This window comes from Anser cygnoides, chromosome 5, assembly GCF_040182565.1.
Source record: "Anser cygnoides isolate HZ-2024a breed goose chromosome 5, Taihu_goose_T2T_genome, whole genome shotgun sequence".
Classification (NCBI taxonomy): domain Eukaryota; kingdom Metazoa; phylum Chordata; class Aves; order Anseriformes; family Anatidae; genus Anser; species Anser cygnoides.
Genome location: NC_089877.1, coordinates 43,572,531 through 43,597,798, shown reverse-complemented (window position 1 = coordinate 43,597,798; position 25,268 = coordinate 43,572,531). Strand labels below are relative to the sequence as shown.

General features: G+C 46.2%; 1 protein-coding gene across 1 annotated transcript; it reads left to right on the top strand.

Annotated features, from left to right (window-relative positions):
• Positions 1–6,246: 6,246 nt before the first annotated feature.
• On the top strand, positions 6,247–13,223 carry ZDHHC22 (zinc finger DHHC-type palmitoyltransferase 22). Its single transcript, XM_013185727.3, has 2 exons — positions 6,247–7,033; positions 11,269–13,223. Exons 1-2 carry the CDS (start codon positions 6,472–6,474, stop codon positions 11,532–11,534), a joined length of 828 nt encoding a protein of 275 aa, XP_013041181.1. The 5' UTR covers positions 6,247–6,471; the 3' UTR covers positions 11,535–13,223.
• Positions 13,224–25,268: the final 12,045 nt, after the last annotated feature.

Sequence of the window (25,268 nt, the reverse complement as noted above, 5' to 3'; positions counted from 1 at the left end):
CTAAAAGTGTCCTCCCTCATGCAGTGCCTGCTGCCCACCTATCATCAATACTTTCTCTGCCTGCTGGCATACTGAACTTTACTGGACTACAAAAGTTTGTTTCCCAACACCACCAGCAAGCAGCAAATAAATCAAACGATGATTTTTGCACTAGCTTTCCTTACACATCAGGATGTATCATACATCGTGACAGTACCCTTGTTTCAAAGGGGCCAGGTACCATTGCCTGGGCCAGCTAGAGCAGCCAAGAGCCCAGATTATCATCAATAACACAGTATTACAACCCACCAGAACCTCACTGGCTGCGCAGTCTTTCTCCTCTGCTCCCCTGGGAAAGATATTTAGGTATTTATATGACTCCAGGAATGAGGGAGATAGTCCAGGAACAGCAGGGAGACGTGTAAGGACTTTCACACGGGATGAGACAGTGTCAGTGAATGCTCTGATTTTTTGTGGCAAGAGCTCTGTATTCCTCGCTGAGTGTGAGGTTGTCACTGCTAGCACCAGAGGAATGAGACCATTGTGGCACTTCCTTGATTGCAGGAGGAGAAACAGTCTCAGGTAGCCAGCACCAACTCATGCAGAGCGTAAAGAAGCAAAGGAGCTAATGTTTTGAAGAATGGCTTGTCCTTGTATCTTCAGCACCAAGACCTGTTTAAATCCTGTGGGTTAGAAGACAACAGCTGACAGATCTCAGAAAGCAGTCATTTTTTTTCCTTGCCTAAATATATCCTTGGTGCTCACACTGCTCAGGCTGCCTGAGCCGTGGAGTTTGTGGCACAAGTGACAAATGAGCTGTGGGTTGTTGTTCAGACATTCGGAAGGTGGGGTTTGCTCAACAGACATAAAACTTCTATTACAGTCTATTCAACAGCACATTCTTCGTTTGGAGGCAATTGACCCTTTGTCAATAACCCTTTTACTCTGTCTTCTTAAGTGCTGGGAATCCATTTGCTGTAGGGTGTTGTCTCAGGAGAAGGTGGTGATCAAGCACTTTTGAAAGACTGGGGATCCAGATGCACTTTTTCCTCCTTTTCCTTTCTCTTCCTTCACACGGATTATTGACCTGAAAATGTCTCTTTCAAATACAAAGATACAGCAAGCCATGGATATGTCTTTAGGTGACAGATTATTTACTCATTTACTTTAGAAACATCTGGATTAGTTCTCAGTGTACGGCACTATCTGAATCATAAGATGTCTCTGCCTAAATGCCTTGCACAATCAGGCATTACCTCCTAGCTTACTTTTACACTGAATCATAAGCTGGGAGGTTTGTAGTGAGAAAACAGCAGCTGAATTAACCTGGGGAAAGCTTGGCACACTGAGGCAGGAAGCATGGCTGTGTGAAAACCCCTCTCTTTCTCAACGTCGTCCTTGAAGGAAGGAGAAGGGGAGGGCAGGTGAAGATTGGCCAGATGGGAGCTGAAAAAAGAGGTTCAGCAGAAGTGCTCAAGTCGTCATTTCAGATACAGCATGCGCTTGACAGGGTGTTAAAGTCATGACCATCTGTCAGCTGTTTAGTTACCGTCTCTTCCCTTGTTAATAAGTGTCCTCCTCACTGAAACCCCAGCACAACCGATGCAGCACAACTGGCAATCTAGATCAAAATGATTAAAACCCAGCTACGGAAACCTATGCTGTCAAGCTGCCTGACTTCAGGGCTGGATGCCCCCCCAGCTCTCAGGACAACAGACACAATACCCCAGGTTCTTCAGGCTCTTTCAGAGTTTTCCAAAACACAACCCAACAGGGAAGACTGAGGGAATAGGGTAGCTTCTTCTGGAGAAGGCAGGGTAGCCATTTTCACGTAAGCATCACAGAGAGAAAAATAGTTGTCTATTTTCTGTATCCACTGGGCATAGGATAAGGACTATGGCCTTAAATTCCTGCAAGGGAGTTTTGAGTTAGGTAGGCAGAAAATCTGAAAGGATAACAATGAACTGGATGGATTGCCTGGGTGTGGTGGAGGATCCCCATCACAGACATCTTCAGGACCTGGTGAGACCCTCTTCCACAAAGGACATGTATACCTGGGGCAAGGAGACTGTGGCACTGGGACAGATGGTTGAGTTGGCCTCTGAAGGACGTTTCTCACTGTGAGAAGGAGCTTGGTATTAGCTTCTCGATTCAGGAAGTTCAGGTCCGTCCTGACGCCCTCAGCAGTATTGCCAAGAGCTGAGTGAGGGAAGGACTGAGCCCCCTCTTCCTCTCAGTGTTCAAGTCACCACCTAGGCAGATCCGAAGCTGGTCAGCATAAAAGCATTCAGCTCTGCTGCCAACCATGCTGTATTTGTTTTATTGCTAGATCGAAGACATCAGGCCTCGCCTGCTGCATTTCATGGCCATTCAACTTTACCTAACGAAAGAGGAAACCTCTCCAGACATTGCAGGCATTCAGATTTTGAAAGTTAACTAACTGGAAAAGAAAAAAAAAAAAAAAGAAAAAAGAAAAAGAAAAAAGAAAAAAGAAAAAAAAGCCCACAAGAACTTCAAAAGGTTTATATTTAAATGATAATTTAAAGCAAGCACCATTGGGTTCACCACAGAGAGCATTCATTTCTTCCAAACTATCACAGCAAATAGCAGATATTAACTTGCTCATTTTAGAGAAAAACCACTATCAGGCTGTAACTTGAATGCTGAACTAATGGGGCTGTCTGAAGCAATGCACTTTTTGAGATGGAAGAAATGATACATAATTTGGGATGCAATTTAAAGCGAGACCTTGAAAGACGTTGAGCAGGGTGTATCAGAGCACGGCACTGACTGGAACTGCATTTTATTTTGCTTAAAATGGCTGAGCACAAGGAACCAGGGGACCCAGGGACCAAGCCACCAAGACGTTCATCTGCCAGTCACCGTGACCAAGTGTAGCCTAAGTTATTGAGCTGGAAGATGAAAACACCAGCCAGCTGACAACTACACAGATTATGCCGGTGGCCTCCCACCCCGCTTGCTCAAGGGGCATATTGGGAAAAGGTCCATCCCAGAGAAACCCCCTCCAGACACCTGGGCAGCAGGGGAGGATGGAGTGCTGAGACTCAGCTGCATTAAGGCTGGGGTGAGAGAGGGCCTGGCTGCAGTGTGCTGTGCCAGTTTCTGGAAAACATCTGCACAGTAGGTAATAACAACAATACTTCGTTCTTACAGGTGTTCCTCATGCTCACTTCTCAAGGTTTTCCAGAGAGGGGCATGTAGCTTGATCCCTACCCTACTGGAAATACAGGAAAATCCTAACGCAGGGCTGGCATGATTTATCTGCGGTTGAAAACAGGGTGGGGAAGTACTCCATCTCCTGGGTCTATCTCCCCAGAGAAGGAATAAGGCGCTAATATTTCTGAGTGTCACCCATCCAAGCTCACTCATGACGCTGATTTTACAGCAGAAAAAAAATCAAATTCCTGCAGCAAATGTTGCTACTTTTTAATGCTTGCTCCAGATTAACTACTGTTCTCATTATTCACTTACTCCTTGTGCTAATCTCCTTATTTACTGATCTCTCTCCTATGCACACACATCCACGTGAATAGGCAAATTCATTCCCAGACAACCGCTCCCCCATCCTGCCAACATCTCATCATATCAACACAACAGCACTGAATGAGGATTTTTTTTTACTATATTCTAAAATATGAAGCCAGTATTTTGACAGTGACAAATCATAAGCAGCAATTTGCAGGAGCATTTTAATGAGAATGTGGGGGATAAACTGCTTCACCATTTTTCTATTCCAGTGGAAAGCAGGTCTTCTCTTCTCTTCTCTTCTCTTCTCTTCTCTTCTCTTCTCTTCTCTTCTCTTCTCTTCTCTTCTCTTCTCTTCTCTTCTCTTCTCTTCTCTCTCTCTTCTCTTCTCTTCTCTTCTCTTCTCTTCTCTTCTCTTCTCTTCTCTTCTCTTCTCTTCTCTTCTCTCCTCTCCTCTCCTCTCCTCTCCTCTCCTCTCCTCTCCTCTCCTCTCCTCTCCTCTCCTCTCCTCTCCTCTCCTCTCCTCTCCTCTCCTCTTCCCTTCTCTTCACCACCCCTTCCTTCCTTCCTTCCTTCCTTCCTTCCTTCCTTCCTTCCTTCCTTCCTTCCTTCCTTCCTTCCTTCCTTCCTTCCTTCCTTCCTTCCTTCCTTCCTTCCTTCCTTCCTTCCTTCCTTCCTTCCTTCCTTCCTTCCTTCCTTCCTTCCTTTCCTTCCTTCCTTTCCTTCCTTCCTTTCCTTCCTTCCTTTCCTTCCTTTCCTTCCTTCCTTCTTCCCCCCACTCCCTTTGGCTGCAGCTTATTATGCTCCCTATACAGGAAAGATTAATTGCTTTCATGAGATGCCCTCCCTTCAGTCTAAGAGCTTTTCATTACATGAAAAGATTTCCATGGTGGTTTTATTATTATTATTTTTTATTATTTTGATGTAAGCTGTTAAAATATGGAGAAAACACTGCCTAATTATTGAAAGATAAAATCCTGGCTGGGTCACGTATCTTAATTGCAAGGCTCACTCTACTTTAAATTGATGAGCTGAGGGAATATTGGAGGATTTTTATTCTCAGTAGTCGTGACAGGAGAATGAGGGAGGTGGGAGTGAGAGCTAGATCAGTTCGGAGCAGCTTTACCTCCAGTTCTGCCGAAGGTGTCTCTTAGTTGTTCGTCACTGCAGATCCAGTGCCTACGGGCTTGGTTTGCACTTGCTTTTCTTATTGCCACTGTTTTTCTCAGAAACGTTGAATCATGAAAGTTACCTGGTGGAAAAAATATTTCTGATAAAGGACCCTTGAACTTGGTTGCTGTCACTGACCTGGTGCTGTTCCACATGCAAGAGACAAACGCAGCCCCCCTCTCCTGCAGGTCTCTCTCCTTAGACAACGCAACATGAAACACATTTTAATTTTGCTCTCTATACTCAGGCAAAGGGGGAGTCTCTCCTGGAGAAGCAGACCATTACCGGGTGTGCTGGGAGGTTGGCCAGTAAGCCTAGGGCCTACGATTAGTCTAAAGCCACCTTCTTCTGACTTTTGACCAGCGCAGAGTGTGCCTGTCTCCAGAAATGTTGTCTGCAGCCCCGCTGCCCTCTTCGCTCCCCTTCCCCTTTCCTCTTCTGAGCAGGGAGACGGGGATGCCTTCCCCCGGAGCTGTGAGGGCGCAGCACGCAGCTGTGCGGGAGAGCGAGGGGCTGCGTGGGGGGGCACAGGGGGCCGAGGGCATGCGGCTGCCAGAGGGAAATACGCGTCTGCGCTGCTGCCCCCGGCACGCCGCGCTGCCCGGCCACCCAAAGCCTTGCCTGGCAGCCGCCCGCTCTGTGCGGGGGGGTCCCGCAAACCCAGGCAGGCCTCGGACCCGCGGGGACACCCCCCCGCCCCCCCAATTTCCCCTTGCCTCAGGTGCTGGCTCCAGCCGGGGCGTCCGGGGGGGCATCGGGGGAGGGAGCCCGGAGCCGGTGGGGCTGGACCGGGGGGGCGGCGGGGACACGGGGGGCACACGGGGGGCACACGGAGGGGACACGGAGGGGACACGGAGGGGACACGGAGGGGGGACGAGGGGCAGGGGCGGCTGCCGCGGGGGGCTCGGCGTGGCCGGGGGCGGGGGCGGCGGCTCCGCGGGTGCCAGACAGCCTCGCCGGGGACAAGGGGACCGCAAGGTGGCGGCGTGCGGCGGGTGCCAGCCCCCCCCCGGGCCGCCGGGGCTCTGCAGACCCCTGGGGCTGCCGGCGGGGGGGTGCCGGGGGTGCCGGGCTGGCTCCGCGCTGCCTCCGGTCCCCCGGCCTTTCCTGGCTCCGCGGGGTGCCGGCTGAGCCCCGGGGGCCCGGGGGAGCGATAGGGGAGCCCCGGGGAGCCCCGGGGAGCCCGGGCGGCCGCCGGAGATGCTCCGTTGCCCGGCCGGAGCCGCGGCTGCGGCTGCGGGGCCGCCCCGGCTCGGTAGCCCGGCGCCGCAGGTTGCATCCGGGCGGCACTTGCCCAGCTGCTCGGTGCGTTTTCTAATTTCGTGCAGAGCAAGGCAGCGGGCAGAGAGGTAATCTGTAGATCCGTGGCTTTAAAGGATAAATTAGAGCATCGGATTTGATCCGTATTGCAGTGGATTAGAGCAACCTCTCCCCCCTCCCCTTCTCCTCCCCCCCCCCTCCCGGCTCACTCCCCCCTCCTCCAGCACCACCTTTTTTCCTTTCATGCAATACCAAAACTGACCCTGCCTGGCAGAGGGACTCTGCTCGGCGAGCAGGCATACGGAGCCGCCGGCTCTGCCCCTCCAGCCCCCGCAGCCCGCCGGGGCCGGGGAGCGGCCGCTGCCCGGGGGCTGCCCGGGGGTGCCCGGGGGCTGCCCGCTTGTCCCGGGGCCGCCGGGGCCGCGGGGAGGCGGCGAGGGAGAGCTGCCCCCCCCGGGGCATTTCCCGGAGCCGAGCGGGGCCGGGGAGCCGGCTGGAAATGGAAGGATGAAGTGTGCGGCCGGAGCGGTGATGTTCGTCCTCTCCTTGCTCTCCCCTGCAGGAACGTAATCCGCAATGCTAGTTCTCAGGTTGCTCAATGTTGTTGCTCCAGCCTACTTCTTGTGCATCTCCCTAGTGACCTTCGTCCTCCAGATCTTTCTCTTCATCCCCAGCATGTTCAGAGACCCTTCCACCACCCCACTTTTCTCTCCTGCTCTGCTGCATGGGGCCCTCTTCCTCTTCCTCTCAGCTAATGCCCTGGGCAACTACGTCCTCGTGATCCAGAGCTCCCCCGAGGACTCGGGCAAGGGCTTAAACTTGGGCGAAGGAGCCGAAGTGGTGGTGGACTGGCTGGATGGAAGCAGGTCCCCTGGCTCAGCCCTGCCCAGCACTCACTTCTGTAGACTGTGTGCCAGAGTCACCCAGAGGCATGACCACCACTGTTTCTTCACAGGGAACTGCATCGGGAGCAGGAACATGCGGAACTTCATCATGTTCTGCCTCTACACCTCCCTGGCTTGCCTCGACTCCCTGGTGGCAGGCATGGCTTACATTTCTGCGGCACTCTCCATGTCCTTCGCAAGCCCGCTGGCCTTCCTCACCCTCCTGCCTCACTCCATCAGCCAGTTCTTCTCAGGTAAGGAGTCCTCCCTCGGAGATGGGAGCAGGGCCCCGGGGCGGGGGACGTGCTCTTTCCCTGGTGTCTGCGTGTAGGGCTGGTAGAGGGGGGAATGGGCACGTGGGAGAACTGCCTGTGTTCAGCAAACCCCTCTTTGGTGGCAAGGGACACTTTGCACAGGACTGTGCTTTGAAATAGAGGCTGGGACCCACTCCAGGGTACAGCTGCAGCCCCGTTTGTAGTGTGTTAGACACTGGAAAACACCCCATAACCAGCTGGCCGGTGATGGAATAGGGCTGTCTGTTGTCCAGGGAGTGTTGCATTGAGACAGAGGAGGGAGATTTCAGTCACTGCACACACTATAGGCGAGGGGAACCTTCTGCCTGTCCTACAGGCAGGGGTGGCAGGTCTGTGGGTTTTCATAGCCTGCAAGTCTGCAGATTCCCCATATCCCAGCAGAGATATTCCCATCCAGGTCCACAACCCCACTCCATTCACCATCACCCATCTCCTGTCTCCCTTCAGCACGAACTTACTGAGACCTTGCCGTCCTTCCAGCACGGAGAATTTGGGTTCAGGCGACAAAGACCAAGTGGGGAGTTTATAAACGTGATGTGATCAGCCAAATCTTTCTTGACCTTAGACTGGGACACAGCTCCACAGAGAACCAGGAGAAATTCTCTGTGCCTGTTCTCTGGAAGAGCTCCGCAGCCAAAGCAAAACTCTCTTTCTTCCTTTCACCATCCCTTACCCTCCTTCTGCTTCTCCTGATTTCCCCTCTCTTCCTGTCCTCCTGTGAATTTCCCCAAACCTTCCCCTTCCTCCTCCTGATTTTACTCCCATAACTCTTCCCCTGCTCTCCCAGCCTCATCTCTCCACCTTTCAACATGCCCCCAAACTCTACAACCTCCTCCCTTTCTCTGTCCAAACCTAAGAACCAGATAAAACCTGAGCTGGGAGAAGTGACTCTGCAGACAGCCTAGACTGTTATTCTGCCCTGAAAGTGACAGCAGAAAAATGTCATTTTCCCCCACATGCAGCTCATGCCTAGCACACTCAGATCGGCTTTCGTTAGCCTAAAATAGGTACTCCATACATTTTAGCTTTACAGATTCAGCCGAGCTCAGTAAGAAGGGCCCGGAGTCTGTTTTGGCTCGTGCACCACCACCAGAAGTGTTGATTATGAATCTGAGTGTGGGATCTCCATTGCTGGTGGTACAAGAGCCAGAGAAGCCCCAGCTTGCTTTTCGGATTCCAGGCTAGGTTTGCAGGGTTGCTGTCTGAAAACAAACAAATATCTCTCTACTTGGCAAATGAGCAGATTTGTCATGGTAATCACCGAGAGACAATAAACATGAAATCCTGCCATGACATTTTTATGGAGTCATTTTTCCAAGTAGAAGAATTTTTGTGAATAATGTTATCTTCGGTAACATTAAAAACACTGGGCATGATTTTCCCCAGTGCCTAAGCTCTGCTCGGCACACCAGCCTGGAAGGGGGAGCAGGGATGTGGGAGGAGATTATCAAGGAATTAGTTCTCCCTCTCTGATTCTCTGGGCTCATCAGCACCGAGCTGGGTCCTGGCGTGTGTCTGAAGAGCCATTGAAGTGCCCCAGCTCTGGTGTCAGCAATTGCAGTGCCAACAACAGCACGTTGGCAGTGTTTGAGTGGGACACGACAGGGCAGGGAGCTTGGATGCCCTCAAGAGGCACCAGCACCCAGCTCCCACCCAATTTCTACTTTAGCCAGGGTGACTGCACGCAGCAATATGCATGCAAGTGGTGTCTTGGCTGCTGGGGAGGAAGGGCCCTCTGGGCTCCCCCCAGCACATTCAACGTCCAGCTCAGGAAAGAGAAACAGCCTGGGAGGACTGTCCACGTAGTCTTTCTCTTATGCAGCTAACATAACTTATGGGTTGTGGTAGGATCCAAAGAGAGCATTGCTATAACAGAGAAAAAACTTTACCTTTCCTCTTCTCCAGCGTGCCCTTGACACTGGGGGAGGAGTGAAAGAGGACGAAAGGTGAGTCTGCTGGTCTTATGTCAACTGAGTGATTCCTGCTTCCATGCTGGAAAATTTTCAGTTGGCTTGTTCTGCCCAGACTGTGCTCAGGCATGAAATTCAGAGTCTGACCCAGAGTCTATAATTTCAGCTTGTGATTCAGCTTTTCTGGCAAAGATAATGTATGGCAATAAGCTCGAGATCACTTCGGGTCAGTTAGAGCAAAAGTGAATCCAAGACTAAAATGCACCGTGCTGAGGAGGGACAAATGGAGAGTACTTTTGTAAATACAGGTCAGATTGGATCCACAAAGAAATGACAGAAAATGCTTTCTGTGGGTAACCTGAAAATCAGGTTAAAAAATCCACGTATCTGGAAAATATGGCTGAGAGATGGTTAATATTCGCAAGGGGAAAACAAGGGTAATTACTTACTAGATGTTGAATTTCAGCAGCTCATAGAAATAAAGCTTACGGCTGTCTTCCAAAGGCTCTAAAGAAAATAGCTGTCTCTCTCTACATCCCATCTGAATGTCAGCTGCAGAAGGGAACACATGCCTGTCACGCTCAGGTCCATCAAAAGAAGGGCAGAGAAACCCAAATTTGGCTCTGGACTTCCCATCTGATGCCCTAAGTTATTCCGACAGAATTGGTCTGAGGATTTGTCATCATCCTAGGGGGGTTGTTCTCCCCGTGCTGTATTGCACACGAAGCCCACTGAGCTGAATGGGATCTAATGAGAAGGGAAAGATGACTCTGCATTTAGAATGAAAATTGAATGACTCCGGTGCCTTTTTCAAGTGAGAACAATCTCTGACAGCTCGAGGCCCTAGTCAGTGTCCTTACGAATCATCCTCAGAGGGGCCTGCTGGCTGAGCCCAAAGCTTGAGTGCCCATCACGGGTCAGCCCCAGCCGCTCGCTGCCCACACTGCCAGCTGGAGAGGCTGGGATTCACGGACCACAAAGCCAGGTGACACCGCCTACCATGGCCTTCTGTATAAGAGAAGCAAGAGGTGCCTATCCAGCCCCCCGTTATTGAATTTAAAACCTGAAGCAGCCGTGCACACCTACTCTGGCACGCAGTCCCTGCTCCGGCAGCACGTCTCTCCTGGGAACTCAGGTGGACTCACGCCGGCGTGGGGCGACCAGAGCTCACACCAGCCCTGTGCTCCGCCAGAGGGAAGGGAGCACGCAGCAGCTTTTTCATTTTTAACCTCACGGAAACCAGAGAGATAATACCAGCTATTTGTACACGTAGTGACACATATTTCATTTTCTTTGTGTGCCTGTGTGCAAATACGGGTGTTTAATAATATATCAATATACACAAGATATGTGTGTACTCAGTCATATGCACACAGAGAGAATATTATTTCAATGGGTTTAGATCTGCCTACACACCAAAAGGTCACTCGGTGATAACTGCTATTATACTTATTTTCCAGAAGGAGCTCTAAAATCATTGCCGAGGAAAGGGCCCACAGAATATTTTTATATAAATACATTCAGCATAAACATACACAACAAAAACTGTTGAATTAAGAGTTTTAGATCTACAAAATATTTGGAGCATTCTGGCAGCAGCTTTAAAAAAGGAATTTGGATTGCATTTTGAAGTTTTCTGTTTCAGTTTCTTGTGTTCATATGCAAACTGCATTTGCACGATGGTAGGAAAGTCATTACTGATTTTTTTTATCATCTTATGTATTATGTATATATCTTATATATAGAATAGGTAGGTAGATAGATAGATTATACGTAGGTATAGTGATGAACTCCAAGTCATTCTGTCTGGTATTAACGCACACAGTAAGGCTTCTGGAAGCATCTACATGCTGTCAGACCCACATCTCCTTTCAAAAGGAATCTAGGCTGTCCAGATTCCCTCTGATCAGCAGGCAGACCCCTAAATAATTTAAACATTCTTCAAAATAGAGCTGAATTCTTATAAATACATTCACTTCTGGCCGAGTTTGCCCTTGCAATCCAGATCCTCACGTTAAGAGCAAAGGGAGAAGTCTACAGAGACCGTCACCATGTTAGTACCTCCCCGGTGGGGTTCATTGAGTAATGGCACTACAAAGAAAACAATTTTGTGTAGTTAGAGTAACCACCCTGCATTTTTCCTAACTCGCCACTGGTACGGCTGCTAAATAGGGCCAGCCAGCTTGTCGGGGCTGCATGTGACGCTGACACGTGAGGGGTGCCTAAAAGCTTTCTTTGACTCTCTCCCTGCCTCTTGGTCCGCAGGAGCTCTCCTCAGCTCTGAGATGTTTGTCATCCTCATGCTCTACCTCTGGCTCGGGATCGGACTGGCCTGCGCCGGCTTCTGCTGCCACCAGATGCTGCTGATCTTACGCGGGCAGACGCGGTACCAGGTGCGGAAAGGGATGGTGGTGAGAGCCCGGCCCTGGAGGGAGAACCTGCGGGAGGTCTTTGGCAAGAGGTGGCTGCTAGGACTTCTTATCCCTGTGCTGAATGTGGGAAGCGACTACCGTAGGCAGAAAGGGAAATAACCTTGCACGCGCGCACCCCATGCAGGCAACACCTCCCCTGCTCTCCCCCTGCCTGCGGGATCGCCGAGGAGCTGGGCCACTCCATCCCTCGGCGCCGTGGCCTCCGTGGGAGGAAGGGGCTGGCAATCGGGCAGAATCAGCTCAGCGTAGTAACACGGAGATCACAAACCACGTAGATGAAGAGATACCGCAGCTTAGTAGCCCCATCACTGCACCTGCGAACGCGGCAACAGGCTTTGAACTAGCAGAGAAACCGGCCAGGCCCCCCCGCGGCGCCCCAGCCCCCTCAGCCGCCCCGCGTGCTCCCTGACAGGCCGCACGGGAGCTTTCAGAGGGCCTGGGCTGTTGTGGTAGCTGCACAAACAGCCTCTGCTCCTCGGGACGGGCTTGCAGGGTGCCTTTGGCTCTGCCAAACTTGAGGTAACTTCCCAGCACTGAGAAGCCTTTACTGACAGAGCTGCGGTGCAATTGAGCCACCGTAGGAGCAGGCGAGGCACCTGGCTATGGTGGCATGCAAACCTTCTCTCCACAGGCTAGGAAAGCAGGAGGAAAACAGAGAGAAATCTGCTCCCTGCGCAGCCCGTGCCAGGACTGCAGCTCTGCTGCCTACTGTCAGCAGTCCTGTGCCCGGGGACACGGCCCAGGCCAGGCTGCCCTCCTGGCAGGGAGCAGCGAGCAGATAAATCAGCCTCCAGCAACGAGGTGCAGGGAGAGGAAACCAAGGTGAATAGAAAGGCGATGTCTGAGAAGCCGTATCGTCAGGCTCTGTGTGTGAGGGAGAGAGGGAACCACACGCCTGGTGAGGTGCCGAGGTGCCAGGAGCCCTCCAGGTGTGCCCGAGCCCCCTGAACCATTAGTGCTGTGAGGAGCTCAACATCCCAGAGGACAGGGAGGTTTTCCAGCTGATCAGCACGCTTCACCTTGCACTAAAACCAAAAAAAAAAAAAAAAATTTACCTCAGATATCCCTGCCACACCGTATTTACTGGCTCTCCAGGGCAATTCTGTCTCGCATTGCTGAAGAGGGGTAAATTCATCCATGTTATAACTCCATTAAGGAGGTTAATGGAATTACTACAGGGATTAATCAGCCTAATGTGTCAGTTGTTTTCCAGCTGCAGCAACAGCCCCTGAGATCAGTGCTGAGATCCTATGCTAATAGGTGCCTTAAGAAAGGATGCCATGACTTCTCGAGCAGGATCGTAGTGCTGGACTGACTGCCCAGCATCTGCAACAAGAAGCCACTGTTTTGGCAAAACTCATCAGTTTATGTGGGCTGGGTAGGAATCCATTGCTTCTCTTTAATAAGCTGGGGAGTATGCTGATAAGCCGTGAAAAATGTGTTTTCCTTCCTCCAAAATGCTCTTAGTGCATCCCAGATGGAGGAGCGCACCTGCTCGTGTTCTTGCATTTCTCACGAGCCACAGCAGAGGCACGCAGTCCTATAGGCTTTGTAACCGTCCTTCACCGCTTCGCACTCGTATACACGTCCGGATCAATAACAAAGTCTGTTGTGATGAGCAGAATAACAATGAAAATATACTGAAAAAAACAAACCCTAGCTGAATAATTAAAACTTGTAGTATATAAGCCCTTCCGCACTGTGTGTTCGCATGAATGCACCGTTGTTTCCATGTGTAATATGCTGTATTTTCACTAACAGTGAACAATAAAAAGCAGTTTGACTTTTTATGTTACCTGTATCGTGCTTTTTAACAGTTCATTAGATGTCTTTGTACATGGCAGTAGCTACGTTTGTCACCACATACACAAACGCTTTGAAGGAAAAAAGTCAGGATTTTCTTATTGGTTTGCCAATAATACATCATATGATTTTAGACAAGTCCTTTCATCCTTTCCACTTTAATGTAATGACCCAATCTAAAAATGCATCTAATGAGCAACTTGGACAAGCATTCTAATTGCTATTTATAAATTACACTACAAACCTCAATGGAAAGCTACAGGAAAATTAAGGTATTATTGTTGCCCACAAACAGCATCTCAAAGTAAATTATTTCTTATTGGTAAGGTGGCATCAAGGTGAGCAGACAGTCACCTTGTCGCTGGAAGCTGAGCCAGCATTTGGTGCCATGGGCATCTCGCCTTGGACAGCCTCCAGGATTATTCTCGTTCCCCAGACCGGTTGATGCAACTTCTTTTTCAGATATTTCTAAAGGCAACAGGCTCCCAAGATTTCAGCCAGCAGCTTCCTCACATCAGCAGAAATTATGTTTTGACATCCTTGCCCTCTGCTGTTGGCACTTGATTGATGCTGCCGTTTGGGCAGCTTGTGACACTTGGAGCTGCTGCCTCGGGGGGTGAGCTATTTGGGGGCTGCACGCTGGGAGGACATGGCCAGCTCATGTTTTTGGTGGGACAGCTGCAAGGACAGCCCCCATGTAGGCAACAGTGTTAGCTGTCCATGAAGCCTGCTGCCTCTTCACACCAGTGCTGGGTTAGAGCTGTCTGCCCTCACTGCAAAGTCTCGCTCCTTGCTGAAGCCCAGAGGGATCCCAATTTGAGCAGCCACAGCACGGTTCTCCAAAATTATTCTTCACTCAATTATGCTTCCCCAGGAATATTCAGACACCTGTGCTCCTGACTGCAAATCACTGTGTCGCCATTTCATGCAGCTGAACACTTCCTCTGCAGCAAGCAGCTGGATTTCAGCAGCAGCGGTGGGGCTTCCCGATGTATGCAACCTTTACAGTTATGATCCTTTGGGATGAAAAGAGCTATAAAAATGTAACATTATGGTGACCCTGCATATTGGCTTATTTCTCTGTTCATTCCCAGCTGTGTGCACTTCCCTGTTTGGGGGCAGAGCAGTAGTTCTGCAGGAACAGCTGGAAGAAAGCAGCTCTTTATCTATCCAGCTGCCCTGACATCCCTTCCCACACATACCTGTGCATTCTCTTGTAGAAATCCTTGGGAAGAAAATGTAAGAGCTCAACAGCTCCGAACAGAACCTTTGCTCTTAGCTATGAATTAGTAAATGAAGGCTTAGCTTGATGGCAACATCGCAAATTCTTGGCTAAATATGCTTGATGGCTCTAAAGTTTTGTAAGGGTAAAAAATAAGTTTCCCATTTTCTGTGCTTAGAGACCCATTACTTATCATTTGCATTTTATTAAATAGCAGCTGCAATAGCAAAAATATTTCAGAACACAATTTCTTGTGACAATGTCCAAATACTTCTAACATTTTTTAAAATAAAACATTCCGTGCTTTTCTGGGCTTTGGAAAATCAGAAGAACATCAGTTCTTCTCTGATAATGCTAGTTGTTGAAGGAAAAGCTCCTGTTGCCTAAGTCCTTGCCACAGAAACTTATGCTGAAAGGCTTGTCTATTTTAAGTGTGGCTATCTGAAAAAAGAAGTGCCACTTCCAAGGCCTCAGAATGCTTTGCAATGACAATGTAAAGCAAACTGAGGAATGAAAATGTGAAGTAAACCAGTAGAAGGCTGTTCTTACATATAGCAAGAATCTCATACAAAATAAGAAGTAGGCAGTGCTCCTTTTCATACTACAGTATTGGACAGTCCTCAAGGCCTGCATGCAAAAAGGCTTCATTGGATATATTCAGAGAGTACAGAGTTAAAATATGAAGAGTCCCAAGTAATAAGGCACAGGGCAGATATGAGAAAAGGTGGTGTGAAACAGCATTTATCATCTTTAAGAAATGGCTAACTCAAGGGAGATGATCACAGTCTAAAAATACTTGCAAGGAGACAGAATAAATGAATGAAGAGACTCATTAGCTGTAAGAAGATAGCTGGAGGAGGACGGACAGTCCTGGAGTGAGGGAAAGAAAAGCCAAGGTCAGAGATTAGGGCAGCTATCTTTGTAACAGTCAGTGGAGAGCAATCAGAGAAAGTGGCCCCAGTGAGAGCAGAAGTGATTTTATTTTGGTAGGGAAGATGCACTGACGTCCAGGAGGTGGTAGGAGGTATGGCAACACAATTCAAGTTATCTTTGTTGATTGTTGACTGAAAGGACGCAGAGAAAGCCCAGCCTGAGAAATCTCATTTTTAATCACTTTTATGAAATGAACAAACAAGCAAACAAAAAACAACAACAACAAAACAAAACTCAAAGCCCTAGCAGAGCTGAAAGAGCTTTTTTCAGTTGAATGACAAATGATGCTACAAGCATGTGCCCAATGGGTAGAAGTCATAAGTAGCAAGGGAAGAATCTATATACTAGCAGTTTTCTTCAAGTTATTTAGAGACTGGTTGGAGTAGAGCAATGACCTACTTGTTCAATATAAATAAAGGGAGAAGAAAACACAAAGCATATATGGAATCTCTGTGACCTTCTAGATACTTAAATTGATTGGATCACAATGTCAAGCAACATACTCACAAACAGCAAGATGTTCTCTAACCTCTGTGTGTCCAAGTGTGGGTTCTCTGCTTTTCCAGTTCTTTTCCAGAGGGCCAGGGGAATAAAGAGCCCTTGAAGCTTACACCAAAAGTCAGCAAATACGGACCAGTGAGTGCTTCTGACCTCTTATGGAATTGTCCAGCCAGCTTCCTCATCTTCACTACACAATGCAGGGGTTGGATTTGGGTGCTGTAGGGGTTTAACCCAGCACCATGCAGCCATTCGCTCACCCCACAATGGGATAGGGGAGAGAATCAGGGGAGAAAAAAAAAAGGGTAAAAAGTCAAGGGAAAACAATGATAAAAGAATATCCAAAGCAAGTGATTCACAATGCAATTGCTCACCACATGCTGACCAATGCCCAGCCAAACCCCAATCAGCAACACACACAACAATCCCACCGCCAACCTGCCCCCCACACCTTCATTGTTCAGCGTGACTCCTTATGGTGTAGGACATCCCTGTGGCCAGTCTGAGTCTCCTGTCCTGTTTGTGTCCCCTCCACTTCCTTGTGCACCCCCAGCCTCCCCGCTGGCAGGGTGGTATGAAAAGACAAAAAGCCCTTGGCTCTGTGTGAGCACTGCTCTGCAAGAACTAAAACATCGGCATGTTATCAGCATTATTCTCATCCTAAATCCAACACACAGCACCATGCCAGCTACTAGGAAGAAAATTAACTCAAACCTAGCCAAAACCAGGACAGGTGCCCTTTGGGATCTAACTGGCAAGCAACACTGGCACTTGTGCAGGCCGGTCCCGTGTCCTTTAAGACTTTCGGAGTCAGCATCTTGTAGTCTCCCCACACATTTATAAATAAAAAATACAAGCTCTCAAGTACCAGTGTCAAGCACTTTGCACAGGGCCTCATTTAACATGTTGGCAGGCACCTTAATAGTAGTTCCAGAACCGATATAAATTAAAACCACAAGGAGCACACTGCATCAGTTTACTTTAAAGGTGGCAAAGGGGTGGATGGCAGTAGTCAGCTCTGCATGTACAAGAAAAGACTCACCTTCTGATCAACGAGGATGGGAAAGTTTTGTTTGTCTGCTACTGATTTTCTTGACACTGCTGTTAATCTATCTTGATCTTGAACAGTTATCAACCTGAATTTCCCATGATTGGTGTATATTCACAGGCTATTGGGAATGCATAGCCTCTGATATGTTTTTCAGCTGTTTTGCTCAGTCTCTCTCTGCCACCAGTCATTCACAGATTCAGGTTATTATCATGCCTGACTGAAAGGTTTCCATTAGATGTCAGGTCAGTCTTTCAGCTGCTGATGTTAGATAAGTGGTGAAGACTTGAACCTACCTATTATCAGATTGCTGAAAATGCAATCGATTGATTCGCCATCATGGTACCATTAAAAATCTTATATCTGTAATGGGGTTAACACAGTGGACCCCAAATGAGCATCCTGTGAGTTAATCAAATGCTGAATGCAGCCCTGCGATGGAGGCTGTTATCGAGGAATGATGTTATTTGTCATCCAGAACTGCTGGAGACCACAGAGGAGCCTTAGGATCAGTGACAGAAAAACAAGGGACAAATCCAGCATCATCAGCCAGGACTCCTAATGGTTTATGATTGCTGTGTGGAAACTGTTGGCCAGTACCACATGATCAATCTTTGTAGGTCTAAACACGAACTGCCAAACTCAAGCAGGTCCAGAAAGTCCAGACGCTAAGAAAGGTGCTTTGAGAAAAACTTCAAAAGAGCCCTACATAAAGGAGAAATATTTTACTAGCCAAAGACAACTGAGCACTCAATGCTAAGATCAATGTTTTGAGCAATGGAAGTTCCTTCAAGACATGTAAAAACTGTCCCATCCCACCCCACTGACTTTGTCTCAGCTTTTTATTAATCTTCACACAGAGTTTGATATTCAAGGCTGTCACTAGATGTTCCCTAGGCGTAAGGAAATAAAGGGGACTGACAGCAGAAAGCAAAGATGGTAACAAGGTTCTTCTAAGCTACCAGCCATATAGTTCATGGAGGTCTAATATCTCTTGTAAAACCTCTGGAAACAAAGCTCCATTAACTTCTGTATAAAAACAACAAAAAAGCTCATATTTTTAATGCCAGAAGCAGAGGTAAAATTTCAAATCAAATATAAAATCCAGTTCCTAGTTCCCAGAACTGGAGCATATTCCAGGTGCATGAATTCAGCCGAACACCACCTCAGAGCACCCCACTGCTTCAGGTAAGTCACACAATCTGTAGAGGTTTCAGAAATTTGTCAGTGCAAACAATGCAGCTGGCAGGCACAGTCAGCCTGGTCAAGCCAATGTCCTGCAGCAAGAGATGCCATCAGCTCAGAAGTTTCACTCTCTGGGCTGTCAACTGCACGCTGAAAGCCTCTTAGCTCAGGCAAGGATCTTCCATGTATCACAGAAGCTTTCTATCAGATCCAGGTTTGGCACAGAAGAACTTCTGTAGTCAGTTCGGAGGCAAACAGCTCTCCCCTTGACAATCTCTCTTTGGCTCTGTGTACTGACTACTTGTTTTGAACTAATTTGGTGAAAACTGGTCCAGCATTTCAGAAAACATATGAAGATGATCTTAAACAAAAAAAAAAAAATACAATAAACCATTTCCATGGTGCTCCGATGCAATAAAGACATGGAATATTATATTCAGCTCTGCCTTCACTAGTCAAACCAGATGGTGTTCACAGAAAAGCCATAAATGATTAAGAAGCTGAGAAATGGATTTGCAAGAGGAAAAAATGGGTTATATTTGCCTAGCTTTGGGTAACTATGGCCAAAATGGATGTGAGGAAAATGTGGCAACCATCCATACATACTGGAGGGTTGGAGAAATAGTTCTTGTGGGATAAACAGACATTACCTAGAAATAGAGTTCAACTTAGTAAAAGGAAATGACTTTAACATTTCAGGAAATATTTCCAAACAGCAGTTCTTCCACTGTTAACCTTTAGAAAAAGCTTATGTTGGAGAAGATGGACTCTGTGTCTAGGGAGCTACAGAACTGAACAGGGTTAAAAAAGGCACAATGAGAAGAGAACAACCTGCTGTTGCTGAAAAACAGTAATGAAAAAAGAACAAGAGAAACTCCCACTTTTTACCCAGACAGTAGCTCAAGCTGAAGTCAAGAGGGGCTAGGTACTGATCATAGTCACCTGGGATTCATTTATATTATTATGACCCTTTTCTGTTCTGCATAGCACTTCTTGCCATCTTAGCTGGGTTCAAAATATTTATTAGTACCAGAGTGCTTTACTCAATAGAAGTAACGTGAAATACAAATAGTTGTGTAAATAATTATATATAGGTGGGATGTGTTGAAAGAAGCACAAAACAGGGTTTTGGTCTTTTCGTAAACATGGGATTAGAGCACGTGATTCCCATATGGCTTCTGTTTGTAAAAGCTACAACGACTGACAGACAGCAGCGAACTTCACAATTTTATAACCGTAAAGTTGTTATCTGTACAGTGATGATTTTTCTCAGCATTTCATTAGGACTAAAAGAACCCAAACTGCTCGTTTTTAACCTCTCATACTTTACTTTGTTTTGTGCTTCTTTCAACACATCCCAGAACACAAAAGGGTCATAATAATGCAAATGAATCCCAGGTGAAAAAACTGATGAAAACAAACCTATATTTCTATTTCACTTTTGAAATTTTGCAATGAAGCGTTAGGTGAGCTAACTTGCCATAACACAGCTTTCAGATGATGAGAAACATTGCCAATGAAGAACCTCTGCAAATATCAGAATCCTTAAATACAGCAGCTACATAAATACAAGCAAAGTGAGATGCTGTAATAAATTTAAGATCACTGTTGAATTCTGATATAAGTTTAGGATATTCTTTCTTCTCCTTCTCTACTCTTGCTCCATCTCCTCCTCTAATACAGGGAAATATTTTTCATAAAGCAAGTCACTTAAAAAAGATTTATGTGGAAGAACCGGGAGACCATCACAGTGTCTGGGAAATAATCAAAGAGGTGAAAGTAGATAATTCATTATCTGAGCTATTATTATTTGTGAGGCTGCTAGAATGACCTTTTATGCTCATTTGATAAAATTTACTCACTGAAACCTCACTGGAAATGTAGCCAATACATAATTTAAATTTACAACAACAACAACTAAATAAAATTAAGGTTTATGCTGAAGTCAAAGCATTAAGAGGCTCCACACATTTTCACTCCCCGTAGGAAGTCCCTGAGGCACCAGAAGCACTGCTCTGGTGGTCAGAAATCTCCAGTGCTACATCAGAAAAAGCAATCCTTTTGCAGTTAACTTCCCAAATGTTAGGTCTTCTAACAAATGTGAATTTTGGAAGAAACGCTCCATCACTTGGGTAACGTAGTTGCAGAAATAGCAAGACTGTGTCCCTAAAGTTCCCCCAAGGCATACAAAACTTCCCCTCATTAATGCATTACTACAAATTACAACACCATCTGAGAGAATTATAAATATTTAAGCTGTCTCAAAAGTCAAATCCTTATAAAAATAAATCCTATGCCCTGATCTTTTTTACCTTGGACTTCGATAAATCCCAACGCCTCTCCAACAGAATTGTACAAACTATATAAACAGGCATAAAGAAGCAGGAAAGAAGGTCAGTAGATGAAAAGACAATGAAAATACTCTGTCCTGCCAGTTTCAGAGCACCTCAGTCCAGGAAAAAAGATTTAAGCATATGTTTAGCTTCAAACATAGACATAGTCCTGTAACTACAGCTGAACTACTCGCATCCTTCATTTCAGTCCCTTGTTTCCAAGTTCTGTTGGTTAGGCTGCAGCACTCAATGTCTTCCAGGACTGAGTTTCAACATATTTTTCTGATTTCAAATATCGTAACTTTTTAGATAAGAAAATGTAACATCTGATAAGCCTCCAGGCTTTTGACCCCAGTTTCACATGTTGCATTGCTACAGTTTATTGAACAGGTTTACATGCTGTGGAGGAAAATGACATGCGTGGGCACAAATTAATACACGTGTGGGCAAGAGTTGTCTGCTTACACCACAGAAGTTTTTTTTTTTTTCTGTTTCTGCAACATAGCAAGCTAGCTCTCTCACCATTCCCCCAGCCTTGTCAACCTGGAGATATTTACAAAAATTTTCCTGGGTAGACACAGAATTAGAGATTTCAGTGCCCTGTATTCTTTCCATTCAGTTTCCCAAACCAAAAAGAGCAAGTCTCTATATTCACTTGTTGGAATTGCATTAGGGGGAATTAACCCAGAAACCATATAGTTTAATTAAAAATAAAATGAAACAAATGTAAGTTAGTATAACCATATAGATGTTGATCCTTTAGAAAATTCAGCACCAGAACCATGGCAGTCCACAACCATGACTTGCAATAAATAAAAATATTGCAGTTCTTATATGAGAAGTTTAAAGCAATTTATAATAAGGGGCAAGCATTGGTTTTCTTCATTTTGTGGCTGAGAATATTCAAGTGCCTTGTCCGAGGTAAGACAAGGAACAGAATCTCAGACCATCTCAGTTTAAAAAACAATATATGGTTGGAATTATTTCATGCAGCAGTAGCGATGGCAGTGCCAGCTGCTTTTGAGCTGGGTGTGATTTGCAGGATTAAGCCACAAACCTAAGCCTACAGCGTGCTTCTGGCCAGAGAGAAGAGGAGGGGAGAACAGCAAGCGTTCAGCGATAGCAGCGAGTTCATCCCCACCATCAAAATACATTTCAGCTTATACATTTAGAAAAGCAATCTTTGTGGTTAAAAATACAGAGCTCAGATTGTTAATAAGAAATATGGAAAACAGTTTTAGGACAGTATGTGTGGACATTTACCTTAAAATCTCTTTTCAGGCACCCTCATAACATTGCTGTTTAGTATTCTTTTCCTTTCTGGTTTTGTTCTTCTTCTTCACTAACAGCTGCCACCTACTTATGGTACAAATTTTGTGGAATTTACTTCATCTTTTTCCACTTTCCTCCCCTCAAACTGCTGAGATTTTAGGCGTCAGCCATATGGCGACCAGTTCCTCACTCAAAGTCCTCTTATTTTATCTTCTACCTGATGCGATTTCTTAGACTATGGAAAAGGAATGGAAAATTACAGTGCATTGAGAGCAGCATTTGATTCAAAACATTTTGTCATGCTAAGAAAATACTGCACACCAATACCGATCACCAAAATGAGATTGAGTGCTGATATTACACATCATAAACATCACATCTACACCAAGATCTTCTTTGAGATAGAGACCAGGGCAAATCTCAAAAAAAAAACAACCCAAAAGCACACGTTAGACATGTCAGTGCTAATAGTACTGCCTGTTGGCCATTAAGTGCGAACATAATTGCCAATATCAATTTCATGTTGTTATGAGTGCTCAGGTTAAAGCAGCTCTGACTTGCAGCCTGGGTGCCATGGAAATGCACAAGAAGAGTTCAAAATGAATTGAGTGCAGCTATATTTGGTTTCATTCCAAACAGAAACAATTCCAGGCAAATACAGACCTATTTTCCGTCACATTTATATTTTAAAAGCAGTCGTCTATTTACTGAAAACAGATGTGCTAAGGACTGGTCTTGCATCAGAATAGGGTACAATAAGGGAATTATAGAAACACACCCAAAGTTAAATTAAGCTTTGGGGAACACCAGGGTGTTTTCCTCCCTTCCCTGTACTAATATGCCATGCAGACAGTGGCCTGCTACTGTTATTGTCATTATTTTTGAAGAGGTAACGGTGATACTTTGCAGGATTACTGAGTGCTTGAACCAACTGCCACTACACTAAATAATCTTGCAGGTGCTCCTCTAAGGTGTTCATCCATGCATAAACAGGCCTTATAATGACATGGAAAAGGAAAAGTTATACCGGGGAGTTACCTCACCCCCAGGAATTCAGGGTCTTTATTGGCATTCATCTGCTTCCACTCACCCACCTGAGCACATTGATAAACCAAATGCTTTTACAGCGGCTGGCTGCAGTCTCTCTGGTTGGTAGGTGTTAAGGTGCTGGAGAAGCAGTGGGATTTGAAAAAAAAGAAAACCTTAGAAGCTGCAGTGATGTTTCCCGTAAGTTTGCTGGCTCCAGGATCAGGCAGAGGCAGTGCATCATTCTGCTTTGCCTAACTTCACTGCCTGAAGTTTGGCAGTAGAAAAACATGAGCAGGGTAACATTTTTAATGTGCAAGCAATTGTTCTCTCTGAATCTCAGCCTTTCAATGAAATCGACTACTTGGCTTTGGCCGTGAGGAGTATCTCCTGAATGCTCAGCTTCATTTCAGACTGCTAGAAACTCACCAGGGCCACTGGTGCATCTGTGCACCAACATCTCACTCCGAACAGCATCGCCTAACTCCAACAGTCCCTATGGATGCACTGCCACTGCAGACCTCAAACACGAAAGCCACAGACCCTCACCTGCAGGTCACTGCTTTGCTCCTGTTCCACTTGGGACTGTCTGCAGCTCCTATTAAATATCTAGAGGCTTTTCAGTATTCAGATGACTGTCATCAAGCTCTGGCTTGCCTTACTTGTGCAATTAGTGCAGAAAGACGTTTGGGAGTTCTTAGCCCTCTCACACGTAACTGAGGTCAGCCACCCGCCTTCAGAGTGTTCTCAGACAGCATTACTGTGCAGATATGCTGCATGGTCAGCCGTAGGCTACTGATTAGTGAGATGGGAAAGCCAAGTTCAGTGGGATGAAGACTGTCCTCTCCTGAATTCCAAGTGTGTTTGGGCATGCTGCATAGCACTGTCATTTGCATGGGAGACAACTCTTAGCAAAAATACAAGTTTCAAAAGATCAAGCACTTCTAAGGACTGGGATGCTAGTGGGCACCTTGGATAAGACTGAGACTTTAAAACTTTGCAGTATTTAATGTGGTGATATATATATGTCCAGCAGATAATGCTGACAGCTCACTGGTATCAGACTGCTGCCTTCTTACCTGGAACATTATGGCTCCAGTCATGACCATCTTCTCCATGGCAAGAAACCTCCTAATTTTTGTCGGCTGTTCTGGTGTGTCACAATCATGACACCCTCCCTCTCTATTGAGATGCTGCTGTCCTGACAATGCGTCCCCAGCCTAGAGAATACTCTGAGCACATCAAAATTGATTTAAGAGAATTGTGTTTTGTAGCATGCAAAGATTCAGTTTTTTAAAAAACTGCTGGAAACATTGCTGTTAGCTTCTGGGTGGGAAGCAGCACAAAGCCAATAGGCATTATTAACATTCACTCTGGGTAAAAACAGCTTTCCTAGCATCTACTAGTATTTCATACTCTACACACTAAGCACTGCCCATCTCACAAAAATGCTCATTGCATTGAACTCTGCCGCTGTCAAGTATAGTACAAGGCCTACCTGGTACAGCAGTGGATTTTTTTTGTTTGTTTGTTTTAAACCAAGCAAAACCCTTATTTTATTTTTTAATTATAAATATTGGAGACATTGCAGAAAAAACGGTATTTGTATTCACCAAGCTAAGAATTTTCTCAAGAAGAGCTGTTTTATTTTCACTTAATCAGGATCTGCCTATAAGTGCCCTCCCGTATCTCAGACGATTGGGCAAGTTCAGCTGTCTCTACAAGATTTTGCCTCTTCAGCATGAGGTGATGGAACCACTCTTCAAAGCTTGGATCCCGTTTCCTGTACGGGCAACCCAGAAGAAGAGGATGAGGGTTAAGGGAAATAACATCTTCCCCCACCCACACTGCCCAGAACATTTCCACACTGCTTGAAATTCAATGAAAAGTGAGTGCTATGACTAATGCTGCAAAACACCAAGCTTCCAGACAAAATACATTTTCATTTCCAATAAAAACATGGGAGTTTCCCATTGAAAGCACATTAATTTTTCAAGCGGTCCTATCTATTAAACAACAATAAGCATTGGTTTTCTGTCTGTTATTGGATTTCTTAGTCCTCGTAAATTTAAGTGGCCTAAAAACCCCCTACTACTGCTATGCGAAAAAAGTGAAATTGCCTAAGTGGGCATGGTAAGAGGCATTCCAGTTCCATTAAACTAACTCAATTAATTTAATCACCAGAAGAACAAGAAGATAACAATGAAGAAGTTGATGAAACTCCCCTTTTGGCCCTGAAAAGCCCCACACTTCCTCTATTTCTTAAAATGTATGAGACGCAGAAGAAATCTTTATGCTGGCGCTGCTCCATTTCAAGATGGAAATTATATTGCTGCAGTGCAGAATGGCAGAAGCTTTTCAGAAGAATTTCTGTTGAGCGCTTAGAAAACAGCCAGATGTATTCCTCCCATATCATAACAGCTTGATTTCCATTTTCAAAAAGTAATTCAGGACATTTTAAACAACAGCTATTAAACATTTTTAAGTCAGCAAGTCTGAATAAGTTGTGATTG

Coding starts and splice junctions, on each gene's coding strand:
- ZDHHC22 (XM_013185727.3), top strand. CDS start 6,472: ATGCTAGTTCTCAGGTTGCTCAATGTTGTTGCTCCAGCCTACTTCTTG. Junction 7,034..11,268: donor CATCAGCCAGTTCTTCTCAG/GTAAGGAGTCCT, acceptor CTTGGTCCGCAG/GAGCTCTCCTCAGCTCTGAG.